Source organism: Schistocerca cancellata, chromosome 4 (genome assembly GCF_023864275.1).
Source record: "Schistocerca cancellata isolate TAMUIC-IGC-003103 chromosome 4, iqSchCanc2.1, whole genome shotgun sequence".
Classification (NCBI taxonomy): domain Eukaryota; kingdom Metazoa; phylum Arthropoda; class Insecta; order Orthoptera; family Acrididae; genus Schistocerca; species Schistocerca cancellata.
The window spans coordinates 467790679-467814614 of NC_064629.1; the positions used below are offsets into that span (position 1 = coordinate 467790679).

The following is a 23936-nucleotide window of genomic DNA, read 5'->3' on the forward strand; positions in this document are numbered from 1 at the left end:
AACCGCGCGACCGCTACGGTCGCAGGTTCGAATCCTGCCTCGGGCATGGATGTGTGTGATGTCCTTAGGTTAGTTAGGTTTACGTAGCTCTAAGTTCTAGGGGGACTGATGACCTCAGAAGTTAAGTCCCATAGTGCTGAGAGCCATTTGAACCATTTTTTTGTCCATGTCCTCCTCTTCCTTTTCTTGTCCAGCTTCTTCTCTCTTCTCTCTGTGATGTACAGTGATATAATTTTTTGGGGACATTCAGCGAAATATGTTTACAAATATCTGCTAAATGTATTGCAAATAGAGTTAGTATCAAAGATGTAATAAATTCAGTCGTTATGCACGGTGCGACAGCTTTTCAAGCATCTCGTTGTTTATGACGTCATATCTCCTGAACTAAGTGCTGTATAATGATATAATTTTGCACGTCTGTTATGGTGCTTTATGTGAACATTGTCTGAAAATGTACCGTGAATACGGTTGTTAGAAAAAAAGTAGAATAATAATACAGAACAACAGATTTACCCCGCATTTAACTTGCACAGCACTGGCCAGCTAGCTGGCTAGCTGGTCCAAGTAACCTGCAGTGATTTGAGTAGTTGTAGTTGCCATATAGTCAAATAATGACGCCTCTGAAGGAAATACTTATAGTCTGTTGTCTTATAATCTATGAACTCCTCCGATATCCGAATCCGAGAAATACATTTCAGAAATGGAACTGCTATCTGCTACGTTGATAACGAGTTGTTTAACAACAGAATCCATGAAGCCATCGAAGCACCACATTTTCGCCTCTTCTTTTATGACGTACCGTTCTGTATCCCGCCAGCGTTCGGCAGTGACGTGTGACAAAGCTCCGTGCATTACTTCCATTACGTCTTTAAATGTGTTGTTTTTTCTCGAGACAAATCCCCTAACTTCGCTCCAGATCAGTTCTGTTGGGTTCATACTGCAGTGGTACGGTGGCAGCATTTTTTATTTTTATATTTCGAAGATATGTGCATTTCAGGTTGAACAAAAAAAAAGAAAATATGAACCAAAGGGCGTTTTTAACTATGATCTATGGACTACCAGTTTACAATTCTACCTCACTACAGATTATTTTTCCATCTGGTTCGTCATTGCTCTCGGTATTTGTCCTGGGCGGACGTCACATGACACCCCTTCAAGTTCGTCATTGAATACTTCACTCTGTTTTTATCTTACAGAGAGCAGCCAGCCCTGTGACCCAACACGCTAGCAGATTCAGCTCTCCATCCCATTCATAAAAACCGCTTAATTTCCTTAAATAAATTTCCTCGGAAAACTTCAAAGATGATTTTTTCTGTAAACGTGTGAAAAACTTTCGGAACAACCTGTTTCCCGCCTCTTTTTAACGGTGTTCCATATGCGTATTTTAATATGGAGCAGGAAACAGCGTCAGCCATTTTCGCACTACATATTAACAGCTCGATAATCAGAGTACAGAGACTAAGACTGTACTCGATATTTTAAATAAAAACAACGTAGCTAAAGTATGATTAAGGAAAGCATTGATGGCTGTTAACACATTAGAATTTCTTCAACTTTAATTTACTGTAACATAGTAAAAGAAATCTAATACAGAAGTAGAACCTATTTTCAAGAGCGTAACAACACCATTGTTACGGCTGCTGACCAATCATCACGTTAGTATTTGTTTACATCAGGTTCAGTCTTATACTGAATGAAGTATAGTCAAGATACTGCTATCTCGTGATCTCTACGTTAACATTTTCCTTCTCATTTGACTAAGGGTTCTTTATGAATTACAGTGAATATTGTCACTATTGTATAGTGAGAACATGCTTACTTAATCGGTAGGCTAAGCCTGAATTCTCCGTCAATGTCTCATATAATCACTTACCTTTTTTTGTATATTGTAAGAACTCGATTTTTTTCTAGTTATTCCTTACTTTTTTCGTGTTTATGATTCTCTGTTTCATATTATGGGGGATAGTTGTTGCCCTGGGTAACTAGTTCGAATTTTGAATTAGCCACTGGTGTTGTTGTTGTGGTATTCAGTCCGAAGACTGGTTTGAGGCAGCTACTGTATGCTGTACTGTCCGAATAACTACTGCAACCTACATCCTTTTGAACCTGCTTACTGTATTCATTTCTTAGCCTCCCTGTAGAATTTTTACGCGCCCACCCTATCCACACTTTCCTCCAGTATCAAACTGGTGATCCCTTGATACCTCAGAATGTGTCCTGTTAAGAAATCCTTTTATTTTACCAAGTTGTGCCACAGATTTCTTTTCTCCCCAATTCTGTTCAGTACCTCTTCATTAGTTACGTGATCTACCCATCCAGTCTTCAGCATTCTTCTGTAGCACCACGTTTCAAAAGCTTCTATTCTCGACTTGTCTGAAATATTTATCATCCAGTTTCACTTTCTTACGAGGCTATACTCCAGACAGATACCTTCAGGAAACACTTCCCAGCACTTACATCTATATTTGATGTTAACAAATTTCTCTTCTTTAGAAGCACTTTTCTTGCCATTGCTAGTCTACATGTTATATCCTCTCTACTTCGGCCATCATCAGCTATTTTACTGCCCAAATAACATTCCTAATCCACTACTTTTAGTGTCTCATTTCTTATGTAACTATCTCAGCATCGTCTGATTTCATTGTGCTATATTCCATTACCTGTGTTTTGCTTTTGTTAATGTCCATCTTATACCCCCTATTAAGTCACTATCCATTCCGTTCAACTGCTCTTCCAAGTACTTTGTTGTCTCTGACAGAATTACAACGCCGTCAGTAACCGCAATTTTTTTTTATTTATTCTCCCTGAACTTTAATTCCTTTTCCAAATTTTTCTTTGGTTTCGTTTAGTGCTTTCCCAGTGTAGAGACTGAATTATATCGTGGATAGGCTACAATGCTGTCTCACTCCCTTCTCAATCACTACGTCTCCTTCATGCCCCTCGCCTCTTACAACTCCCTTCTCATTTCCCTACAAGTTGTATTTAACTTTTCTCTCCCTGTATTTCACTTTTGTTACCTTCAGAATTTCAAAGAGTGAATTTCAGTCGACATTGTATAAAGCTTCCTCCAAATCTAGAATGACTATAAACCTAGATTTGCCTTTCTTTGGTCTATAAGACAAGATAAGCCATAGGGCCAGTACTTCCCCACATGTTCCAGCATTTCACCGGAATCCACACGGAATTTCCCCGTGGTCACCTTCCATCTGTTTTTGCATCCTTCTGTAAATAATTCATGTTAATATTTTGCAACCATGACTTATTAAATTGATAGTTAGGTAATATTCACACCTATCAACATCTGCTTTCTTTGTAATAGGGATTATTACATTCTTCTTCAAGTGTGAAGACTCTTTGCCAGTCTCACATGCGTTGCACACCAAGTGAAATAGTTCTCTCATGGCAGGCACTCCCAAGGATATTAATAGTTTTGAGGGAATTTCGTCTATTCCAGTGGCCTTGTTTCGACGTAGGTCCTTCAGAGCACTGTCAAATACTTCTCGGAGTATCATATCTCCTATCTCATCTTCCTCTACGTCCTCATCCCACTGGTATCAATGCACTACCCTCCCAGTAACAGATAGCAACTAATGGTACAATTCCTGCCAATCACTGAAGACTGGGAAACCAGTATTAGAGAGACATCAAGAGACAATATTGTCCTTCTGTCTGTTTGCAGTTTTTTCTTCTCCGAGTATTTTTTTGATAGCAATGTAACCCTTTTGTGTATTAATGCAAGTGCTGTGTATTGTGGAATCTTAACTTCAGGTGAGCAAAATAAATTTGAAAATTTTTCTAAAGCTGAAAACTGATGCATATCTGTAACCGATTATGAAATGGCGATGTACAGGCCAATTAGTTACAATTTCATAGAGGGTAGTTGTTATGTTACATAGATTGCTCAATGGATTGGGCCAGCTGGGCAAACTGGATTCCGCGCACCGTTTAGTACAGCTGATGGTATCCTCACTCTACGCGAAACAATTAGCAGAGCAAATGAGTACCATCTACCTCTTTACCTCGCCTTCATAGGTTTCGGAAAGGCATTCGATTCAATCAGTCATCCGGAGGAGTTTGAGGCTATAATAGAGAAAGGAATAGAATAGGCGTATACAGAAGTTTTACACAACATATGCAAAACTTACACAGCGTTTGTAAATGTAGTTGAAGAAACCAATGAATTTCCCATAGAAAAAGGTATAAAACATGGCGACCCTACATCTCCAAAACTTTTCCCAGGAGCCCTCGAAAAAGTGACGTCTAAATTAATTTTGAAAACAAAGGGAATCCAAATTCTGGGAGAGAGATCAAACAACCTGAACTTCGATGACGATATTGTACTATTTCCAAATAGTATAAACGAACTTCTAATACTTTTAGTGAACTTGCGTCAGTCTGCTCTCGAGTTGGCCTAAAAATGAACTATGATAAAACCAAGATCATGATGAATGAACGTACACCGGAGGGAAGCGTATCTGTTGAAAGTAAGCAACTTCAAAGCGTCTTAAAATATGCCTATTTGGGTCAACTGCCAAATATGGAAGGAGACCTAAAACCAGAAACATTCCGACGTATTGAGATAGGCTGGCGAGCTTATGGAAGGTAATCCTCAGTTTTGAAGTAAAAAATGTGGCGGAGCTAAAGGAAACTGTGGGATCCTACCCACACGTGTAATATAGGGTGTCTAGAAAGCTGTTCTAGGATAGCTAGACAACATACAAGCAAATCATTTTAATGGATTTTATTACAGTAATTGAATTGACAATACTTAGCTTTAGTTTCTACATGATGGAACGCAAGCAATTGGCGACATGCAAATAATCAGTGTCCTTCAATAGATACAATGTCCATGCAAGGTAATCACACAAGTTCATAAATCACTGCTACAGTTAATATCACTGCTTGTCTTCTAGTGCCGCTCTTCTAGTGGTCGTCTTCTAGTCCGGCCGCGGCTAGGCGACGTGTTGCTTTTATTCTCTTCGTGTAGATGCCGCTCTAGTCGTGGTGTCCTCCTAGTCAGCGTACTATTGGCTGACATCGTCTCACAGCTCTCTATGCTCTTGCGTTCTTGATCTTCGTGCCGGCGCTTGTCGTTACGCTGGAACAGAAACAGTCTTTGACCAATGTATACTGCCAGTAATAACAAGTGATGTGAGACATGGATATTAAATGATTTCATTGACAGAAAAGTAATAGTAGCCCAAACAGGAATGGAAAGATCAATATGGGGCTACACAAATAAAGGCAGAAAGAAAGCAACTGACTTTGAACAGTTAACGAAGGTCAGTGACATAATGGAAAGGGTGGATATCTTGAAATGGCTGTGGGGTAGTCATGTCGCTCGAAGAAAACATTGCATGTGGTCAAAACAAGTACTAGACTGGAGCCCAGTTTACCAAAAAAGACCAAGGGAAAGACAGATGGGACAGAGATTTAGAGAAGACAGACGGGTTTAACTGGCAACGGGAAGCTCAAGATCGGCAAAATGGAAGAATCTGCAAGGATCCTACTTTACACACTGACTCAAAGAGGCCACATCACCAAGTGATCGAACTGGTTGTTGATGATGATGATGAGTTGTTATAATGTAGTAACATGTCTAGTGTAATATACAATTTTCATTATGTATTTTCCTTTGAAGGCAACATGAGAAATTAGAAAAAGAAGACAGACAGAGGCACAACATCAAAAGAAACATAGAGTGAATCAGCGAAAGAAGTAAGGTCAGATTACCAGTAATTTGTAAAAACAAAACAAACTTTTGTATAACACTGACAATAAAGTACATACAAGAGAAAAACAACAATAAATAAAACAAAACTAGAACATTTTGTATCAATGCTTAATAGGCTACACTATGTGTAAACAAATAACCCCACTCTCTGTCACAACATGCCCATTATGTTGTAAATTATTACGGTGTGTATAATCGGAGATAATGTCAAGTCATGATATTCCTGATAGCTGAGCATAAGAGAAAAATATGATGATGCTATATTGCAAGGTATCTCATTTCGTATTAATATTGCTCTGAACCCTTCTAGTACAAAAATTACTGAAAAAAATTGTAACAACTACCCCTGGTCTCCTCTTCACCAAAAGACACGACTAAAATCTTTGAAATAGCAACCAGAATCATAAGTCGTGCAATTAAAATCAAAGTTTTCCGATACAAGGCCCCAAAAAAAGAGATTTTATTTTGTAATTAACTTGCTATTAACCAGACAAGAGTTTTTCAGTGCTTTATTTTAACCGAAAGCGAAGGGTTGGCATATACATACTGAATGGAAAGCAAAGTACTTCTCCTCTACATTTCTTGTTTGTATGAAAATCTAATAGCAGGTGAGTTTCATTATACATAGACTAAATCTCAGGTTCCCAACACAAGTAGAGCTGAAACTGATGATTCTTAATACATATCCTTATGGCGTTTTCCTTTTACAGCGTGTGTACCTGGAAGAGTGACCCAAGTTGAGTGCAACACTTGTATCTGCAGTGCTCAAGGAAGGTGGTCGTGTACCAAGAAGCTATGCCACGGATTCAAATGTACGTATCACTGCTCTCTCACCTTTCCTTAAACTAAACCTCAAATTAAGTCTCTTCGTTGACCTCTAAACTTTTATTTCTGAAAACTACTCCGCAATCTTATTTCAGTAAGTTCTTTGTGGCATGTGGTAACAGGAACTATTGTTAATATGAGGCACAAAGTTCTAGTTGGTTTAATTTTCTCTAACTGTGTACCTCTTTTTACGCCTATAGTTTTCTACATATCTAATTCTGTAATTGATTTTGTATAGATATTTGACTGTAGACTTGACTATACACATGCTTCGTTTGTTTCTGAAGAATCCTCAGGAGCCATTCTTCTGGCGTTTGTGAAGGTAATATGGTTTTGCTTTTTGTTATGCGGAGGTCGATTCAGACAAGGCAAAGAATTCTCATCGTATATTTCATGTGACGCTAAGAAAAACTTCGTGTGGTTTTTTTCAGTTCCAACTCCTGTCGAAAGGCACTTCGAACCTGTTGTGAGGCACACTCACATTGATACAAAAAACATTGTTGATGTTTCTCCAACACCACGAACTTGAGACATAGTAATCATGAACATCCGATAACCCAAAACATCACGAGGAGGTACCTCCTCCAAAGACGTTGCAGTAGACTTCGTAGTTGCATCAATACGTATTATTGCAAGAGTCATCCAGCACTGACCAACAGGATTGTCAGTAACAGAAAATGAAAAATCAAAACGACCTCCTCGAAACACAGTCTGTCCTTTCAACACATCAACCAAAAGGGATAAGCGCACTCCGCACGGCTGTAAATTTTTTAAGTCCGTGACCTTGGGTGACGTATCGGCCATATATAGCGTGTTTCCGGTAGCTGTCGCACAGTCGGCAGGATGCCTCGTCGCAGGATACATCGTGTGCACCTACTCTTCATCAGGGATTTCTTTCAAATTTATGGGACATGCAGGGCTTGGCCAGAAGTGAACATGACATAAAAAAACAGCTTTTTTGCCGCAGGTCGTGCGAGGCATGAAACTTTTATCCTAGTGTGACTTCCAGACAGCAGTTGGCTTACGGCAATCGGATCTTTGTAATTTCTTGTAGTTATGGTACGTAAGTTCAAAAATCGAGCATACTTCTACCAAAGCAGTTCGATGTAGCTCTCAAAAATTCTCCATAAAATCGACTTTGAAGTTTTCTGAGTACGTTTAATATGCTGAAATAAGGTAGAAATGTTTCAACAAACAATGTGGCTCTGTGATAGAGTTCTGGCTTGTGTGGTGGACTTGGATTCGAATATTAGCGGAATCAAATTTTTGAACGAGGGTGCGTGTTATAAAGGTAATTAAGAACTTCTGTTTGCAATGAAAACTGAATTTTTATGTGCAAATTTAGTTAGAACTAAAAAGACAAATTTTTCATAAAAATTACTAGTAGGGTATTAATTAGCATATATTTGACGAATCTTATATTTAAATGACATATAGATTCGAACTAAATGAAGAAAAGGAAAAAATAGTGACTAAAGCGGCACTCATCTAGCGATTACCAGTCTCGTGCGCACTATGAATTCTACACTTCATGGAAATGCTCATAATACACGCAACTTCGTTGAAAAGATTGAGTGAGCCTTGCATCGAACCTGGAATCGAACCTAGGCCCCCACACAGTGAACGTGCACACTGCCATAGTGGCACATTGCCCGTGGAAAAATAGTTATCTTATTTGAGCATATTAAACGCGGTCGGAAAGCTTCAATTTTTGGTGTTGTAATGGGCTGCTCTGGGGAAGGTATATTTTAGTTATGAATTCAAGAACCATAAAAAAAAAAGAAAATAACAAAAATCTGATTACCGTGTGGGCCCTTTGTCAGTGGAAACAGTATAGGGCTATGGGGGGAGGGGGGAGCGAGACTATTTTTTAAATTTTTAATTTACTTACATTTCAAAAGGAAAGGGTAAGGAAAATTTAGGATTACAAACAAATTTCCGGTCAGGGATTGTAAGGCGTACACAAAATTTCGTATACAAAATTAACCACTTTCATTATTTTACTGTTGATGATTTACACGTGCTGGGATCATATTCATCATAAAAACTGGGCAAGCAGGAATTTTCTTGGCATCGTGCACACATTATAAACGACGCATTTTAGCAGTTACATGGTTGCTTTAATCTATACAAAAACAAACTTTATTTACATTCATAAAAGGATTCTCTCTCATTGCGCTTTTTTGCGAGATACGACTCACACTGAATCATTTCACCAAATGTTGGCGAAGATATTCGTCATGTGCAGTGGAGTGTATCTTGATACAGTTTTCTAGGAATGTGATTTCTTGGTCTGCCACTACGGGATAAGAGAAACTTTGAAGCTTTTTGATGAAATTCTTTACCTGGAAATAAAAACAGATATCGCAGGGTTGCACCAGTGGTGTGCATTTAGCGGGGAGAGGGATCACTTTAATACTCCACAATGGCATTCCTTTTTCATCTTGAAAATCTCGCCTATAATTGTGGATTTGTTTGTCCTCCCCACGAGTCAATTAATAAAAGAAATTTGTTCTCCTCATTGCATCTAACAATTTCTTTATATATATATATAAGGCTGTGATATCCTAACTTATGATGAAGTAACGACGAGATTCCTATTTTTGTAGCATACTCATCCACCATTTCTTGAATCCTCGCTCCAGAAGAGACAGGAGTCGGCTGCTTAGCCGCAGGTAGCGTTGTACCCAACATCTAATGGGCTTATTCTACCTACAGCGGAAAGCTACTGTTCGGCCACCTCTGCTGAGGGCTATTCTAAGGTCAAAATGAAACTAAGGAAAACGAACTTCTGTACGCTTTAATAACAGTCCTTTCTATGAAATTTATTTGCGTTTCCTTTTCACGCCGTTGGGCGCCCGCGCGCTCCAAACACACGCACACAAACAGATAGTTGGAAGTGAATGCTACTTCGAACTACTAAAAACTCAGACTGTCGAAATTTATTTGGGGCAGCACAGACACAACAGTACGTATCAAATCCCTAGTATACTGCTGTAGGATCTGACGGTATTACTACCACTACTATTATTATTACTATTATTATTGTTATTGTTACTGGCAGTGGCCAGAAACAAACCACTGGCAGCCTGAGGTCTTCCTGTTTCTGAAAGTTCGGAAGTAAGGAGTCCAGCCATCAAGTGATTCTCAATCAGTGGGCCTAAGTACAGTGGACACATTTTAATTGCGATATTGGAGTGTCTGTGTTACTCTGATTACGCAAAGATCCTTTGGACATGCTTGCATGTCCAAAGCAACAGACACTGCGGCGACTACAGCCGTTATGAAATACGTTAAATGTATTCGGAATTACGAATATAGACAACCATCAGCTGTAGAATGGAATGACTACCGTGAAAATTTATGCCGCACCGGGAATCGAGCGGGAAATCCGGGTTCGGGTCTCGGTTCAAAATGCCTCTGAGCACTATGGGACTTAACTTCTGAGGTCATCGGTTCCCTAGAACTTAGAACTACTTGAACCTAACTAACCTAAGGACATCACACAACACCCAGTCATCACGAGGCAGAGAAAATCCCTGACCCCGCCGGGAATCGAACCCGGGAACCCGGGCGCGGGAAGCGAGAACGCTACCGCACGACCACGAGCTGCGGACTGTAGATAATAACTAATATCTGACTGCACTCAGGGCTAATTGTCTCAGAAAGGTTGGGAACCACTGCTAGCACGGTGTGATACCAGTCGCTGTTAGATTATAACATGCACAACACAGCCAATGAAAAAATACTCCTGTTGGAGAACAAAAAGGACGAATATGTTGCTCTTTAAAAGGCTCTGACACAAACGTGGGGAACCAGCTGCCTCAACACTCATTCCGCCTTGCTCACTAAAAATATTGGCATGCGAACTTATTCACGTTCTTTTAACACAGAACATTCTAAATCCTTTTACATAGTCTCTCTGTGTAGATAAGCCAAGCCTTCATACTACCCATCTCTGTCTCATTGCACTGCCAATATATGTCTCTCTACCTCCGTCTCCTTTTCATCCCATTGATTTACGATATATCCCATTGCCATTGTCTCCCCCCTCACTTACATTGTCCCCTTGAGACTTTCTTCCCCACTGCCACGGTCTCCTTCATGTATCGGTAGTTCAAGAGTTCTGATGAGGAAGGTGGGGCCAACTTATTTTTTCCCCTATTACCCACATGCTTAATATTCTGATCCAAATTGCACCCTTCCCTGTACCTACAATCTGGGAGGGTCCAGACCCGCCCCTCGCCCCCCCCCCCCCGCGTATATATGGTATATGTCGTCTCTCTTTGGCTCCTACTGCTATTCTCTTGCTCCATCTCTCTTTCTCTTTCACTACCACATTCTCTCTTCCACAATCACTGTCCCCTCTCTCTTTCTGTCCCACTAGTACTGTCTCCTCTCTCTTCCACCACCACTGTCCCTCTGCTACTCTACTTCAGCTCAAAAATGCTCGAATATGTTTACATGAACAAATTGTTGGTGAGGAAGGCGGAATGAGGTTTGAGGCAGCTGGTTCCCCGATTTTCTGCCATAGTCTTTTAAAGAGGAACATATTCACCTTTTTTGTGCTCTAACAGAAGCATTTTTCCTCTGGTTCCTTCCTTTTTCCTGCCACAGCAGGGTGTACTGCTTATATACAACGAATTCTATAGGTCATTATGTTTTGACAGTATACTTAAATACTTCAACACATTTATATATTTAGACACACCATAAACAACAAATAAGTTCGCATAGTATAAGATTAACACGAAATTGTATGATTTACATTTTATTTAGATACTATCCCGTCGATCGAATAAAAATGTTATTAGAAATAGTTAATGAATTTGCATTCTTTCCAGTTTTACTTATTGTTTGGCACTCATTTTGAGTTCTTTTTAGGCATGTTAAAATCCTTATTAGCCCATTTTTTCTTACTACAACCCCACTTTGGGCATGTTTGTATTGATGTGAAGTGCTCATTATACAGAGACAGTGTATCATAAAGTTTCATTTGGGATAAAGTACTGACTGACTGGAAACATATTTGGTGACCTCTGAACCCTTAAAATGACCCTAGAACCCTCTCCATGCGTTCACTACGTCAGTTCATATTACATTTACACCTTAGACGGGATATTACTTGCATATTTTACATGAATAAATACGGTAAATTTTAACCTCTGAATCTCGGTGACGGATAATGACATAAAAAAAAGATTTTTAAGACTAGCGGAGAGCATGATCTTAAGAACATATGGTACAAATTTTGACGATTTGTTATGAAAGGAAATTATAGAAGTTGGCTTCCCGAAAACTGCTATTTATGGTCCCCAAGATCACGGTTTTTCCGGTGTATCTTGATAGCGGATAAAGATTTTCTAAAACGGAAAAATAGCGTTTGTAGATGAATCTTAAGGAATGTACAGTTAAAATTTGAGCAATTTGCTGTGGTTAGTTATTTAGATAATTGCGACCCAAGGTGCAGAAACGGCTAAATACGATTTTTACTGTTTTCTGCGTAGGTACAATAACTTAAAACCTCTCGATCTCTATAGCGGTTAATGATATCGCAACAGAATTCCAAGTTCCCTTATAATATTATGTTAAGGACATGTGGTAACAATTTCGACGATCCATCATTAATAAAAATTATACAAGTGGCCAACCGCACAACAGGTACTTTTCTCTGCTTTTATAAGTCACCTAAGGTTCACCCTAGACCACGCCTAATGCAAAAGAACAAACCGATTTTCTCAGTTTGCCTGGGGTGGAGGAAGTGTGTAATGTTTAAATTGTGACCCTCTATTGTAGGATAGATGTAGTATGTCCGTTCTTCCGTTAAATATAGAAATGGTCGCTAGGCCTAGAGCTGTACAAAACACTTGACTCCTTAAGTCTGTGATCAATAGAACCCGAGATATGCCCCCTAAAATATAGGATTTTCCCACGTTACTTTATGAAACATACTGTTATCATGGACTGTCGCGCACGAACCGGCAGAGGGAAGACTACTGTCGATAGTACGTTCACGACCCGATAAACAGGTCGGTCATAATGTTATGGCTCAGTTGCGAACTGCTGAGTCCTCCATGTGAGATTACAGAAGGCTGCCACTCTTACGATGAAGCTGTCCAACGGTCTGCAACATTCCCATCTGATTTTGGTCAGGACAGTCACACATGCATGATCTCCCAAATTCTCCTGACATTACACACAGTGACTTTTTCGTCTTTCCTCAGGTGAAGAAACCATCGCGTGGCAGGAATTTCCAGAATCATGCCGATGCGATTTGCGAGGAGGAACATATTCCGAGCAATCAACATGCAAACTGACATCTCATTTGTTGTTTGTAAAAATGTATCTCACTGAAAAATGTGTATGTAGAAATGGACTCATACCATTCACCAAGTGTCACGGTGTCACCTGATGTTTATGAAGTGCTTATTAAAAAATATCAAATGAGCTGTAGTAGGAAATTAATGTGAAGGTATTATTGTAGAAACCGAAGAGCAAGCAGCTGAAGATGGTAATTGAGCTGGTGGAGATGGGTTGGGGGGGGGGGGGGGCGCTGTACAGCGCCACTTAAACTGCCTGTGATCCCAAATGCTTAATTACGGACCCTCGCCACAGATTAGTACAGGAAGCGGAAGCTCAATAGTGACATTGAGTGGCCTCCTACGTGTTGTCGCCCCACAACGCTGACAGAGCGCAGTATCAGCCGGACAGTGGCCACTGCTTCCGTCAGCGGCTACGACAGCTCCAGTTCATTGGTCGATTTGGGGAAGGCGACCAAACAGCGAGATTATCAGTCCCATCAGATTAGGGAAGGATGAAGAAGAAAGTCAGTCGTGTCCTTTCAATGGAGCCATCGCGGGATTTGCCTGAAGCGAATTAGGGAAATCAAAGAAAACGTAAATCAGGATGGCCAGACGTGGGTTTGAACCGTCGTCCTCCAGAATGCGAGTCCAGTGTGCTAACCACTGCGTCCACTCGCTCGGTGTGGTCTCAGCTAACGGCGACCGCATGCGTTCTGGCGTGGTTCACGCACCCCTCACTGTCCAGAAGGCGACAGGTGGATGACGTAATGGCATTGACCCACTGCCCCCGAGTCAGTGGCCAGTGAAGTGCCCTGCAAGTGGCGGTTGCTACATGTCCTGGGGCCTGAGGGCGAACTGCCCTCATGCAGAGTCTAACTGTGGTCCACGAACAGCATTTCAGACGGCAGCCATGTGACACAACCCCATGGTGGCTGTGAGACTAACAGAACTGTCTGTAGTATAAAATGGCAAAGTATTTATATGCATCAGAGCTGCAATTGTTTTGCCTTTGCTGGCCGCGGTGGCCGAGCGGTTCTACGAGCTTCAGTCCGGAACCACGCGACTGCTACGGTTGCAGGTTCGAATCCTGCCTCGGGCATGGCTGTGTGTGATGTCCTCAGGTTAGTTAGGTTTAAGTAGTTCTAAGTTTAGGGGGATGATGACCTCAGTTGTTAAGTCCCATAGTGCTTAGAGCCATTTGAACCATTTTGTTTTGGCTTTGATATGCCTTGTCGCACGTGTATTAAACATTTCAGCGGCTGCCAGTGTAGAAAGGCTTATGGCATATACCGCTTGGGTGAGGCTGTGTCAGCTGTTTCCCCATTCTACCAGAACGGCTCGCCTCGCAACACTGCAGTGGCTGTGTTATATTTCGTAAAGCATAACACCCACACTTGTCTGCAGCTGGCGCTGCTGCACCTTGTTTCTAGCTTCGCGTAGTTAAGGTCGGTGCACTACAGAGGATATGATATTGTAAGGATAATTTGACAGAACACCAACCGTTATAAGCCACAACAATGCTGTTGCAGTATACGACGTTCCTGAGAGTTATCAAGATCCCTGGAAGAGTCAGCCATGACGGAACTATTCCACCTGGTATGCAAGATATATGAGGCTGCGGAATAACCTTCCCTCTTGAAGAAGCATGTAATTCGAAATTCCAAGAAGGCAGGTGCTGACCGATGAGAATATTACCCACCAGTTTAATAAGTCATAGTTGCAAAATACTGAGTCTTTTTACAGAAGAATGGAAAATAGGAGGAAGCTGAGCTGCGGGAGGATCAGTATGGGTTCCAGGGAAATGTAGGAACATGCGAGGCAGTACTGACCCTGCGTCTTGTCTTATACAAGTTAATGAGAGGGAATCATACGTTTCTAATGTTTGTAATTTTAGAGGAAGCTTTTCACAATGTTCACTGTACTGCACTCTTAGGGATAAAATAGCAGGAGCGAAAGTTGTTTAGAATTTGCATGGGACTCACACTTAGGTTATAACAGTTGGAGGACTTGAAAGGAAATCTGTAGTTGTGAAGGTAGTGAGGCACGGTTGTAGCACATTCCCGATTTTATGTAATCTGTACACTGAGAAACCACTGACAGACAGCAAGCAGAAATTTGCGAAGGGAACTATAGTTCGCGGAGACGAATTAAAAGCTTTAAGCCTTACCATTGACATTGTGACGCTGCCATTGACGGCAAAGGATTTGGAAGAACTGTTGAAAGAAAAGGATATCATCTTGAAAAAAAAAAAATTATAAAGCGAACATCGACAAAAGCAAAAGGTCAGTTGAGTGCGATAGAATTCAATCAGGCGATGCTGACGGAATTAGATTGGGAAATGAGAAACTGAAATAGTAAATGAGTTTTGCTATTTGAGCAGTAAAATAACTAATGGTGGCCGAAGTAGAGAGGATATAAAACGCAGAAAGGCAACTGAGCGAAAATTATTTCTCAAAATGAGGAATTTCCTAACATTAATACCAAATTAATGTGTTACGAGGCATTTTCTGAAAGTATTTTCCTGGAGTTTAGTCAGGATGGAAGTGAAATACGAACGATAAACAGTTTGAACAAGAAGAGATTACTGGCTTTCGAAATGTGGTGCTACATAAGACTGTTGAAGAGCAGATGTGTAGATCGCGTTACTAATGGCATGTACTGAATTCAACTGGCGAGAAACGATATTTGTGGTACAACTTGACTGAAAGAAGAGATGAGTTGATAGGATACATTCTGAGGCATTAAGGAATTGTCAGTTTGGTACAACGTCATCAGCTTTGAATATCGATTACTTTGGTGTTATATGAGTGATTGAAGGATAGAAATACGCTGATACAGGTACGAATAATCCTAAGCAGGGTACAGTATTGTGGTTTGCCAGCTGTGGGTAGACGTCGATGTAGAAATTGCTTGACTGGTGAATCTTATGTGTAGATTTTGTAGGGAATCATGAATACTGTGGCAGGTGCATGCTTAGACTGACCATCACGTAGTTGTCTATGGCAGTCCTTTTTGATGCGAAACGCATTCATGCTGCACTGCCTACACAAGAATTTGTTGCACGCCACCGTGAAGGCCGTTCCTGACATACAATGGGCCGTAATGCCACGCTTAGTTCCATCTAGAAAAGAAAATGGGCATTAAACTCTTAGTACTCTATTAGAGGAGGCAAAGTGCTTTATGTCCTTTAAATGGACTGTAGAATCATTTTCGGGCCCTTTATGTCGCCACGTGTGTGCTCTTAACGTCATTTTTCTGGTTTGCAACGACTTTTTCTGCTGTATGTGGTCCAACCCAGACGGTGTCGGCAAGTTGCATACAAAACATGGGCCGTAATGCAACACTTAGTTCCATCTAGAAAAAAAATGACAGTTAAATTTGCAGTACCTAATTACAGAAGGCAACGTGCTTTACGTCGGTTAAATTGAATGGAATGTCGAATCCTTCATTTCGCCATGTGCATGTACTTAACGTCATGTTTCCAATGTGTCACGACTTTTCCTTATTTATATGACACAGTCCAAACACTGTTGGCAGTGTTGTCACGCAGTATCACTGAAACTAAATTTAAACCGTGAATTTAGTGGGACTGCTACGGAAATTTAAAGTTTTCAGCTATCGTATCCTTAAAACAGACAAAATTCAACAGCGAACGGAAAGCTTCAGTGAAGCTAGTTCGAAAGTAGAATGAAATTCAGTTACTGTAAAACTGAATTAATGAGTAACGGAAATATTGTAAATAATTGAGTTTTACAGTGAACCGATTTTGTATTTACTACAGAGAAGAAAGTGACTGCGCGGTCTTGCAAAGTACTAGGCCATCAGGATTAAAAGGATGGAGTGATTGATTGAGATTGGGTCACATATTTTATAAAAAACGCTTTTAAAACTTTTATTAAATTTAACATTTACCCACTTCAACATATCAAAGCCAACGTACAAGGACTCACAGCTCACAGAAGTATAAATTTAAGAACAATCCAAAATTACTTAAGAATTAACTCTTCGCTTATGTGAATCGCTTAAGGAAACAAACCAGCAAATAACCTCTCATCAAGACAGCTTTAAACAAAATGTCTGATCTTACAGTAACAGTGTATTCAGAAAACACTTACAATATTGGGAAAAATAAAGGCTGGCTCGTAACACTACAGTCAAAAAAATTCTTATGTGAAGAAAGAATTAATGCTTTACTTATTAAGGAACTGACAAATAATACCTAAATGCGCCGTGTAAACCACAATGTCCTTTAGGAAAGTATACTTTAGTGAAGAGAGGCCACTAAGTGCGACTCCGTTGTAAAAGATTAAATTGAAAACCAGGCAATACATACATGCAACCATAACTACCAAAGGAAACTCTTGATCATATGGTTCTCTTCGGCACATCGTTATGTAAACATACAGAATGTAGCTGCTTAGAAACTGTTGCAGCAATAATTAGGAAAATTATCTTTCAACACTTCCAACTAACATTGGAAAATGCTGTTATAATAGATATAGTACATTTATGATATTATAAGGCATAAACAACGACAGCTTCCCTTGTTCACTGCGTGCTGCACCGGCGTCACTTTCCTTCCCACATGTGGTTGGCATTTAGCACATCTAATCTTTCAAATAATAAATGTAAAGGGAATCGAACATGCAACAGACTACAATTAACATCCAGTAATCACTCTTCTTAACATCAAATCAGTTCAACACTTCTTCCTTTCATTACATCTGCTGGTCAGCGTAAATATCACTACACGTCCCACTAACTAATAGACAAGCACGTACAACTCGGATTCAGAAAATATCAAGCAGAAATGTCAGCGTCCAAAGAACGACTCTGTGTTCTTTGAAACAGGAACACAGTGTCCGTGGACTCAATAGAGCTCACTGTCATCCAACATAGCCCAGGCTCGCTGCACACAGATGTACACTCTTCCACTGTACAGGCCCAGCGGGATACAGACTTCCGATGTGCAACCTTTCAGAGTGTAAACCTAAGGATACACGGAAGACCAGCTGCAGACGTTTGTTTACGAGGCAAGCCGTCACATCTGTCCGCTTCCTCCTGCAGCTCCGTACGGTCACTGTCCTCTTCTTCCTTCCCGGCCAACAGATTAACACTGTTTCGCGATCTCTTAAATCACAGACGGTGGAAGTATTGCCAACTTAGTTATACGTTGAAACAGTGCCAACCATGGCACAATGCATAGGGAAAGATGTAGTTTCGTCGCCTACATGAATACGCCACAAGCCATCTGATGATGTGTGGTTGAAACTACTTTTGGCACCACTACCTGATCCCCTCCCCCCTTCCCTGTTCCATCCACTAATAGCGCGTGAGAAGAATGATTGTCGGTAAGCCTCTGTATTAGGTCTAATTTCTCTCATTGTTTTGTCGTGGTCATTTCCCGAGATGTATATGGGAGAAAATAACATGTTCTCCGACTCTTCCCAGAAAGCACTGTCTCGAAATTTCAGTCGTTACCCCCTTCGTGACGCACAACGTCTCTCTTGTAGCGTATGCCACTAGTGTTTGTTGAGCGTCTCTGTAACGCTCTCGCGCTGACCTAACGACCCTCTTCGTTGGATCTCTTCTATGAAGCATACGTCGTAACGGTCCCGGATTGATGAATAATACTCAAGATTCGGCTCAACAAGCGCCTTGTACACCCCTTTGTCGTGGAGGAATTACATTTCCTTAAGTTTCCTCCTATGAATCTCAATCTGGCATCTGCTTTTCCTGCTATTTGTTTTGTGTGGTCTTTCCACTTTACGTCGCTATCGATAGTTATTTCTAGGTATTTTACCGCGGTTACGGTTTCCAACAATTTATTATTAACAGTGTATTTGAACAGTAGTGCATCATTTCTCCTATAACTGTGTAATGTTGATGGTAATCTTCAGTATCTGCACCGTTCAGCAATTGTCCGTAGGTCCTTCTACAAGTCGATGCTGTCTTCTGGCGTTGTTACGTTCTTATAAACAATCGAATTATCTGAAAACAGTCTTAACGAACTTTCGACGTAGTCTACTTGATAATTTATGTACAATAGACTGCAGACATACTTCTTCAGGGTAATACCATATTTTTGCCCTTCTTTTTGCTACAAAACTCTTTTTGCTACACCTTATTTTAGATGTATGTGACGATGCTGTGCTGATTATATTTATATGTTTAGACGACGCCATTATGGGCTTATCACTTTAGGACGTGGTGTAAAAAAGATCTGAGGATGGTCATGACGGACTGAAACCGGTCATCGTCTAAAGAATTGATATTGTGATCAAAGACCGGAATAAAAAACATTTGAGAAGCCATTACTCTTTTGCTATGGTGTCCCCCTCTGCAGTATCAACCAGAGAGGTAGTAAACTCCAAAGAGGAAACACCGCGACGACAGCGAAGGAGATTGTACAATCCTCTGCCACGTTTAATTCTGTAAAAACAAGTGGACATGCTATTAGTCGACCACAGTATTGTTGCACCTGGGAGTGGGGGCGCTTCAGTTTGCTTATTGCGAGTTTTTATCGTGATATTGCACGAGAACACTCTGAGGAACTTATAGTATATGCACAACTGTCTTGAAATTTTTCATAGTGCAGTGCGTTTTTCTTAGTGACCACTGTACTTGCGTGTTTCCGACTGCCGCCACGTGAGGCCGTGTGCAATAATATCGTGGTCGAGTAGTATATGACAGTGGTACTTACTGTGTCAAATAGCTGTGAAATAATATCCAAATGTTAAAGATCAGCAGTTACAGCCAGAAGTGAAATTACCTCTGATTATGACGGACGAACTCTTCTAGCATAATACACACATCAAAAAAAAGTTTTGCATCACCACAGTTCCCAGAACTCCTGAAGATAGCCGTTGACTGTGGATATTGTATCACAGACACAGTCCCTTTGACTGTTCAGAAATGTCACTAAACCTGCGCGAAGATGTAAATAACCATGCATCAGCAGCACCTATTAGACGAAGGGGTCCGACAGCCGATCAGTTCCAGTCATTCCACTAGGAAGGAGGTACATTGCTCGTGTTGTCTGAAGTTCAACCATGCCTAGACGGTCAATACCGCGGTTTGATTATGCCCGCATTGTTACTTTGTGCCAGGAAGGGTTCTCAATAAGGGAAGTGTCCAGGCGTCTCAGAGTGAACCAAAGTGATGTTTTTCGGACATGGAGGAGATACAGAGAGACAGGAACTGTCTATGACATGCCTCGCTCAGGCCAAGTGCTACTACTGCAGTGGATGACCGCTACCTATGGATTATGGCTCGGAGGAACAATGACAGCAACGCCACCGTGTTGAATAATGCTTTTCGTGCAGCCACAGGACGTCATGTTACGACTCAAACTGTGTTCAACAGGCTTCACGACGAGCAGCTTCACTCCCGACGTCCATGGCGATGTCCGTCTTTGCAACCACGACACCATGTAGCGGGGTACAGATGGGCCCAACAACATGCCGAATGGACCGCCCAGGATTGGCATCACGTTCTCTTCACCGATGAGCGTCGAATATGCCTTCAACCAGACAACCGTCGAAAACGAGTTTGGAGACAATTCAGTCAGGCTGAACGCCTTAGACTCACTGTCCAGCGAGTGCAGCAATGTGGAGGTTCCCTGCTGCTTTGGGGTGGCATTATGTGGGGCCGACGTACGCCGCTGGTGGTCATGGAAGGCGCGGTAACGGCTGTACGATACGTGAATGCCATCCTCCGACCAATAGTGCAGCCACATCGGCAGCATATTGGTGAGGCATTCGTCTTCATGGACGACAATTCGCGTCCCCATGGTGCACATCTTGTGAATAACGTCCTTCAGGATAACGACATCGCTCGACTATAGTGGCCAGCGTGTACTCCAGACATGAACCCCATCTAACATGCCTGGGATAGAATAAAAAGGGCTGTTTATGGACGACGTGACCCAATCTCCGTTAAGGAGTAGAACAATCTGGACCAACGGTGCCTTGATGAACTTGTGGATAGTATGCCACGACGAATACAGGCACGCATCAATGCAACAGGATGTGCTACTGGGTATTAGAGGTACCGGTGTGTGCAGCGGTCTGGACTACCACCTCTGAAGGTCTCACTGTATGGTGGTAAAACATGCAATGTGCGGTTTTCATGAACAATAAAAAGGGCGGAAATGTTGTTTATGTTGATCTCTATTCCAATTTTCTGTACAGGTTCCGGTACTCTCGGAACCGAGTTGATGCAAAACATTTTTTGATAGGTGTTTACAAATACGCTAGTCCCAGGTGACCAACTACGTGAAATTCGGAATGTGAAAAAAGTGGTCTGAAAAATTCAATTTAGGATCAGTTTTGGTGAGACTTGGTACACCCATTTCTATACATATGATACATTAAGAAAGAAAAATTTCAAAAGCAGTTGGAGGTACGTGTAACCTAGAAGTCTCGGAGAACAGATTTAAGAGAGAAACATTATAGAACACTTTTGTTTTAATATAAATTGTACGCAGGATACGGATAAATTTTTATTTAAATTTGAAATAAAATGTGTGCTACGTGGGTCAAAAACTCTGATTCACAGATAAGACACAAATGACGTAACCCCCCAGCAAGGCGATTGTAAACCTAAGTTGTTGGATGATCGTAACTGTATGAGATTAGAACTTGAGGAGCTACCTAAATAAATAATCATTCCCCTGAATTAATTCATCATCTGCTCATTATATAGATCCAGACTTTGCAAACTGTCTATTCATGTACAAAAGAATACCAGGGTTGTTTCATAGAGCAGTTTGCACTTTTTATTTTGCGTACAGAGGTCTCCTATTATAATTTGAAGTTATGATTTAAAACTAGTAAGTATCTGTCCAAAGAAAACTAGAGACTTTTCGGGCGTTTCTGACAGTAATCCATATTTTCTGATGTGAAAGCATTTTTCACTTCAAATTCCTAGAAATCAACAAAAAAATTGATGGATTAATGCCTGTTGCAACTGTCAAACACTGAATCACTTACTTTGTGATACACATCCAACAGAATAAAACGTAATTCACCATACCTTCCATGCAGCAATTGCGTTTGAGTCCCAACAAAAACTTACGATCTTATGCTGCTGACGCTTCGGAAATACAAGCTGTATTACATAGGCAATCGAAACATCAACGTACACAAAATACAGCACAGTTACAGAACATAATATATGAAAATGTATACATAATTCTTCGATTTTTTCATGAAACGTATTTGCATTATACAGCACACATTAGGTATGGTTCCGAACCGAAATTCAGCTGCTATGTAGCTTATATAACTACACACAAACTCTCTCTCTTTCAGAACAGCTGCAACTGAGAGGCACCGCAGGGAGCGCAGACTAACGTGCCATAGCCTGTCTTTGCATTCTCTACTTCGTTGCTATCAACAGACGCTATTATTTTCTGTCTACCATTGCTTCTTTCTACATCTGCCTTTACATACGGTCAGAAATGGGTCTTTGAGCTTCACCCTCAACGTTCCACAGACAGAACGACGTCTTCCTTCCAAAGTTCTCGGAACATCATTTGACCACTTACACAAAAACGTAACCAGTTCGCTACAAGTCTAGGATCTCCTGTGCATTCCTTCGATCTAGTTCTATAAATCGACGAAATGAACATCTATAAAACTCTGTGAGTACACTAGATAAGTTCACTCTAGCATATTGCATGCAGCCATACTTGTAGCCTAACTGAAATTTCAAAAAAAAATAAAATAAAAATCGAGTAAATATACAGTCACCATTTCGTTGTGGCCCCGGGAGCATTGGTTGCGTTGTGAGAAGGAGGCTGGGCTCAGAGTGTGGGTGAGTGGTCCAGTTTACGCCCAGAGTATCAGTGGCACAGTGGTATTTGCAATGAAATTTGAATTTTAGAAGATGTACTTCTTTGCTGAGATCGCTAATAATAAACTTTATTCGCGACAACCTGTTCTGGTAATCATTGTTACCATCTTTAGATCTCGACAGACAAGTTATTACACATTACTTAAAAAAGCAGTAAGGGAACCAATTATCGGGAATAAACTTTATTATTACGTAATTATTCTGGTAAAATAAGTTTATCTTCTCTAATTTATAATCACAGGTCGACCCTTATGGCTCAAAATGAGTAAACTAAAGGAATGACACTTATTTATGCTGAGTTTACACAGTAGCATGACGGAAAAAATCGTTACACCAAAAAATTAATTAATGCAGAGAAATGAAATTTCGGGAATACATTCGTCTAGGTAACATAATGAAGTGGTTAACATAACAAGATCGCAGGTTAATGTAAGCGCGAGAAAAGCCGTGGCAAATGTGAAATGCTGGTACATTAATAACAGTTGTAACAGCCAAAATGTTGAATGCAAGCATGCAAACGTGCATGCTGTGTGTTGTTCAGCTGCCGGATGTCAGTTTGTGGGATGGAGTTCGTACCTGTTGCACTCCGTCGGTCAATACAGGAACAAAATGGTTCAAATGGCTCTGAGCACTATGGGACTCAACTGCTGTGGTCTAAGTCCCCTAGAACTTAGAACTACTTAAACCTAACTAACCTAAGGACATCACACACATCCATGCCCGAGGCAGGATTCGAACCTGCAACCGTAGCGGTCGTGCGGTTCCAGACTGCAGCGCCTTTAACCGCTCGGCCACTCCGGCCGGCCAATACAGGAACAGTTAACGCTGGTCGTGGATGAGGTTGGAGTTGTCGTCCGATGATATTCTATAGGTGCTCGATTGGAGACTGATCTCGTGATCGGACAGCCGGAGGCAACATGTCGACACTCTTTAGAGCATGTTAGATTACAACAGCGGAATGAGGACGAGCGTTATCCTGTTATCCCGGAATCACCAGAGTGACGTACCAATTTGCCGTCAGGGTACGTGGAAGAGTGCTTCTGCTGTCATGCGAATTCGCGCCCCAGACTGTTGCTCAAGGTGTAGGCGTAGGCTGTCTAGCACTGTCAACTGACCTCCTTTTAACCAATATACGACCACCACTGTCACCGAGGCAGAACCAGACTTCATCAGAAAACACAACAGACTTCCACCCTGCCTTCAAATGAGCTCTCACT

General features: G+C 41.1%; 1 protein-coding gene across 1 annotated transcript in view; it reads left to right on the forward strand.

Moving 5' to 3' along the window:
* The window catches only part of LOC126184262 (pacifastin-like protease inhibitor cvp4), a 65123-nt gene that overhangs the window by 34571 nt on the left and 6616 nt on the right, over positions 1 to 23936 (forward strand). The window contains exon 3 of the mRNA XM_049926636.1: positions 6445 to 6546. Within this exon, the coding sequence (XP_049782593.1) occupies positions 6445 to 6546 (102 nt within the window). The remainder of the gene's footprint in view (positions 1 to 6444; positions 6547 to 23936) is intronic.